We start from the raw sequence: 5486 nt of genomic DNA on the forward strand, positions 1-5486 counted from the left end.
ATTTATTTTTATCTATTTTCTTTGTGAGTGCATGTGAAGTTTGAGACAATGTTGTTTGTTTGAAAAAATTCCTTAAAATAAAATAATAAAAAAAAGAGCTAAAGCACATTACATTTTGAGAAGATCCTGCACTTCTCTACCTACATGTAAACACAGAGATAAATATTTAGGAAAGAATATTTGTATATTTTTAAACTGCTACATTTAAATCTCATTTTAGTCTAAAATAAAGAGCTAAAGACATTTAGAAGATCACTCTCCTCACACACACTCAGATGAAGGATATTTCTTGTTGTGCGTGTCCTCTGTGAGGAGCCGTAGCTGTAAGCTGCATTTGTTAATGAGCTCGTCGAGTTTCTCCTCGGCCTCCGTCAGCTCAGAAACCTCCCTCTGCAGCGCCTGGAACCTGGCCATGGATGCCCCGTCGATACGGTTCCCCCTGAACACAAGAAACGTGACACCGCAGATAAACAACTACACACTCACAGTCATTCATGAACAAATCAGTGATGCATACGATGAACGCACAGCCACTGAATGTTGTTCTTGGACTTCTTGGAGATCAGGTGGATCCCCTCCAGGACGTTGGTGATGTCGTAGATGCGCCGTTTCTGGACGTCCAGCACCTGAGAGGCCCAGTTGAGGTCAACCACACCATCTGGAGACTGAGCCAGGAGATCCAGGAAGCGTTTGGTGGTCAGATTCAGAGACGTGTCGTAGCGGGACTTCTCCGTAGCCACTTTAGGCACTGAAACAAGAGCGGATTTCATGAGGGCTGCACGATTATGACAAAAATCATAATTGTCGATTATTCCCTTGAAATTGTAATTGCGATTATTAACTACGATTATCACAATTTACACTGAATGATGTTTATACCATTGTTTGATGCAACTGCATGCCGTATTTTTATATGAAAATAAACAAGCTGAAAACACTCTAACTGAAAAACCTTTATTGCTTTTCTGTAGTATTAAGCCTCAAATGTCAACTATACATCGGATTGGTTTCTTCTTTAAATTATAAAAAAAGTAAAAATATGAATGGTATTATGTTATACTAAAACTAAAACAATGGAAAAACCCTTAAGATAACATGTAGAAAGAAAAAAACATCTTAAGCGTGCAGAATAACATAAGTGGACTTTGAACGATTAATTGCCGCTTTGAACGATTACGTAATTGTGGCACCCATAATTGTAATCGCGATTAGAAGTTCGATTAATAGTGCAGCCCTATGGAAAATGGTTTTATACTGCAATGCAGGAGTGAAATTAATGAATACTTTAATTCAGCAAGGATGCATTAAAGGGTTAGTTCACCCAAAAATGACAATTGGCTTGTGTTTTACTCACCCTCAAAGCATCCTAGGTGTATATGACTTTCTTCTTTCAGACGAATCCAATCTAACGGTTGGAAGAGCAAGGACATTTTTAATATAACTCCGATTGGATTCGTCTGAAAGAAGAAAGTCATATACACCTAGGATGCTTTGAGAGTGAGTAAAACACAGGCTAATTTTCATTTTTGGGTGAACTAACCCTTTAAATTGATCAAAGCGACACTAAAGGCATTTATGTTACAGAAGCTTTCTATTTCAAATAAATGCTGTTCTTTTGAACTTTCTATTTATCAAAGAATCATGAAAATACTGATATCCAACATTGATGATAATGTTTCTTGATCAGCAAATCAGCATATTAGAATGATTTCTGAAGATCATGTGACACTGAAGACTGGAGTAATGATGCTGAAAATACAGCTGCGCATCACGGAAATAAATTACATTTTACAATATATTCACACAGAAAACAGTTATTTTAAATTCCAAAAATATTTCACAATTTTACAGTATTTTTGATTTAAAAAAAAAGCAACCTAGGTGAGCATTAGAGGCTTCTTTAAAAAAAAAAAAAAATCTTACCAACACCTAACTTTTGAACACTATTATTATTCACCATTGATTGATATTTCCAGTTTTTCTTGACTATTTTAAGACACATTCATACCTCTGGGAGGCGCGGGTGTGGCTGGAGGTGCTGGTCCATGTGAAGCAGGTCGGGACGTGCAGATGTACTGATGATCACTGTCCAAATCCAACTTTCTCTTCACCTGAAATCAAACAGCAGAAGGAAACCAGATGTTATGACCTTTTAGAGCTATTAACATCCGGCCTGATTTATACACCAATGTATGCATCATAAAACAATAACATTAAACCTTAATTGCATCGTAATTAAAAGAATGCATGCGTCATAAAACAGTAATGCTGCTTTAACAAACCTAATTGCATGCTGATAATCTAGCGGTAATTGAGGAAACTGAGTTGTGGCCTTCAGCATAAGTTACTCAAGTACAATGGTGATCACAAACCACTCCTTATGGATTTTGAACCTACAGGATGTGGGTTACAAGCCCAGATCCAATAAGAACCATTAAGCTACATTGTGGAATGGTATTTCAAATAGTGAAAATTCCAAAAAGGAAGACTAAAAATTGGAATCCCAAGGGTTAAAGGTCACATGCATGGAATTAAACGCATGCATATGTGTCCGGACAGGCTGAAGGCGTACCGGCGGGCGTCCCAAAGTGGGTCTCCGGTGGTCCGGCAGGGTTGTGGTGGCAGTGGTGGTGTGATGAGGGGTGGCAAACAGCAAGATGTCGCCGGCCGCAGTGCTGGCCGAGGCCGTGCCAGGAGTGGAGATGATGACAATTTGATGATCTTCACTGAGATCAATGCTGCCATTGTTCAAGAGAGACTCAAAATCCGCCAGCAGGTCCTCCGAGGTCTGACCCGATATAAAACTCTCAGACATATCGGGCTAAAACAGCAGGGGTCACTTAGTCTCTGGGTTCACTTGCAATCCTTATGGCTTTCAATGCATGGAAACAGGTTGTTTTTCAAAATGCATGCATGAGAGAGAGTATAGTTGGATAAGCCATGTTAAAAACAGGCCTTGACTGAACATATGGGTGAGACTCCCAAACCACAAGGGCAGGATGTAGGTCAACTTCAGTTTGCAGAACAAAAATCAACTTTAGATCAATAGAAGTTATTTAAAAGACCATGCATGCTATTTAGAAGCATGTTTAAGACATATTTCACATGCATTATGAGTTTAGAGTTGTGGTTGCTTTAAGGAAGTGCTTTTGCAAATGGCTGAAAAGCATAACACATACAGTTCATCATAAATAAACATCATCATATACAAATAGCAATGCAATCTCAACCTTTAAAGTGCATAAAACATGAAATTATACCATACAATCCTCAAATTATTGACGACGTTGCGATATTTTGATATTTATTTTTACTTGAGCACTGGTAAACGTGTTTGAAGCGTGTTATTATATCGGTAAACAGGCTGTAGAGAAAGTAAATATAACTATATAAACCGATCCGGATGCGGAACAAAGCCCAAGTCCGGTTTCTGTTCTCATCTGACACTTTAATCCAAAATATCCCCCGCTTTTGTCCTTTTTAATGACTCCATCCAGGAAGTATTGTCATTAACTCCAAATAACATCCAAATTCTGGCTCATTTAACGCTTAAATCCATTGAAACCGACGAAAGGTGCGGCCCGACTGTCCCCACGCGCGACGCGGCCGGAATCGCTTCTGTTATTGTTGTGTTTTTTTGTTCCAGCTGATCGGAACCTGCTCAAAGGTTTACGCGCCAAATCTTTTTTGCCGCGAAACTGGCACGTGCCAGCGTGCCGCGCGCTGATTGGCTGATAAGTTGCGCCCGAGTTCCCAGGCCGCTGGTTGGCTGTCGCGGCTGTCACTCAAAGATGTCCCGTATTCTTTCTTTTTGCGTTTTTTAAATAAAGATAAGAGTTGTTTGAATGGAAAACTACATTTCATTCAATCATTATTATACTCTTATACCTTTTGTTCTTTAATATTTTGAATTGTTTTTATCTTTATCTTTTGTTTTTCATTTAAATGTTACGTTTTTAAATTTTGTTGTATGCATTTGTCATTTTTATTTAATTTATTTATTTTTAAAATGTGTATAAGTCGTATTTATAAAGTTTTAGCTTTTAGTTTTGGATCTGTTTTTAGTTGTTTTAATACTACAATTGATTGCTTCTGTTGTCCTCATTTGTAAGTCGCTTTGGATAAAAGCGTCTGCTAAATGACTAAATAAATAAATAAATACTTTCATATAAAATACAAAAAAAAAATCATCGCTATCATGACATTATGCACAAATTACTGAATTTCTCTAAGATAGATTTAACACAAATATTAAATCCTCTTGTTATGACGCAACTTAGAAAGTTGCTGTAGACTAATTAAGTTAATATTAATCTATTATGTATTTTATTTCATTTAATTAAACGTTTATTAAAGCTTTAATTTTACAGCAAATGCAAAATTGCTTCATGTATTAAAAAAAGTGACAGTCACAGGGTAAGCTTTGTTTCAAAACAATGCAAAATATAAAATAGTACTATATTAAAAAAAAATACAAATTAGCACACGGATTTGAATACATATCTAAAACCATATATGAGATGCCCGATGTCATAAACAATAACATGCAAACTTTCTGTTCATTGTAAATGATTGCATTAAACTCCGCCCACCGCTGGCGTTATGCACAGAGGAGCTACAAGATGGCGCAGGCAATATTTGAGGTTCTGGAAGGTATTAATGCACTTTATTCAAAATCCTCCAGCATATGTACAAGCTGTAATATATTATTTTATGTTTACAGTGAGAATGCATGCGCGCTCGAGACGAAAAGGCCAAAGAAACACATTTTACACAATGGTTTCGGTTCGTGTAAATGTCAGTGTGTCAGAATAGTAAAATAATATTTAAAAAATATATATATATATTAGCGCAGGATTGCAGGCAATTTGATTCATTCGCTTGAATGTACCTGAGAAGAGATTGATGTAGAGGAGGGAGGAAGAGCGATTGGAATAACAGCCTCGTGCTGCGGATCATGGCGGAGGGAGAGAGACACATCACTGGAAAAGCCACAAAACAGCATTACATCTAATAAATGTTTTTATTGTGATATAATACACTAATAAGCTAATGTTCAGTGCAAATAAAATAGTGGTTATTTGGTATAAGTTGCTATATTTGTGTCCAGATTTGACTGTTTTTGTGTTACAGATGTTCTCCTTCCCCAAAGTAACAGCGCTTGGTAGTATGATCGAAAGAAATATAAACATATATAAACATTAATATCATGGTGCATGAATATGGAAATCGTGTTCATTAGACAGTCGTACATATGTTCTTAAATACATACTTATATGGGTTTGGAACATTGTTTTGAGTTTAAATAATTATAATTCAATAATAATTTTAATAATTATATATAATATGTGCAAAGAAAGGACTAGAGACAACTAACTAGTAGGTAAGCAGTGCTTGATAAACAGTTTAGTGTTATACAAAAAAAAATGAATGTATATAGGCATATATATTAGTGCTGTCAAACGATTAATCGCGATTAATCGCAT

The 5486-nt window shown here is 36.4% G+C and overlaps 2 protein-coding genes across 2 annotated transcripts in view; one reads left to right on the forward strand and one right to left on the reverse strand.

Moving 5' to 3' along the window:
* Positions 1–3681, reverse strand: part of e2f1 (E2F transcription factor 1) — a 7934-nt gene extending 4253 nt beyond the window's left edge. Inside the window, exons 1-4 of the mRNA XM_016494098.1 lie at positions 2573–3681; positions 2009–2111; positions 529–748; positions 287–439 (exon numbers count right to left, since the gene is read on the reverse strand). Coding sequence (XP_016349584.1) covers positions 287–439; positions 529–748; positions 2009–2111; positions 2573–2815 — 719 coding nt within the window. The 5' untranslated portion in view covers positions 2816–3681. The remainder of the gene's footprint in view (positions 1–286; positions 440–528; positions 749–2008; positions 2112–2572) is intronic.
* Positions 3682–4585: 904 nt separating this feature from the next.
* LOC107694408 (zinc finger protein 341-like) overlaps positions 4586–5486 on the forward strand; it is a 14584-nt gene continuing 13683 nt past the window's right edge. The window contains exon 1 of the mRNA XM_016494096.1: positions 4586–4653. Coding sequence (XP_016349582.1) covers positions 4623–4653 — 31 coding nt within the window. The 5' untranslated portion in view covers positions 4586–4622. The remainder of the gene's footprint in view (positions 4654–5486) is intronic.

The sequence above is a fragment of the Sinocyclocheilus anshuiensis genome, unplaced genomic scaffold, assembly GCF_001515605.1.
Source record: "Sinocyclocheilus anshuiensis isolate Anshui unplaced genomic scaffold, SAMN03320099.WGS_v1.1 scaffold1826, whole genome shotgun sequence".
NCBI classification, from domain to species: domain Eukaryota; kingdom Metazoa; phylum Chordata; class Actinopteri; order Cypriniformes; family Cyprinidae; genus Sinocyclocheilus; species Sinocyclocheilus anshuiensis.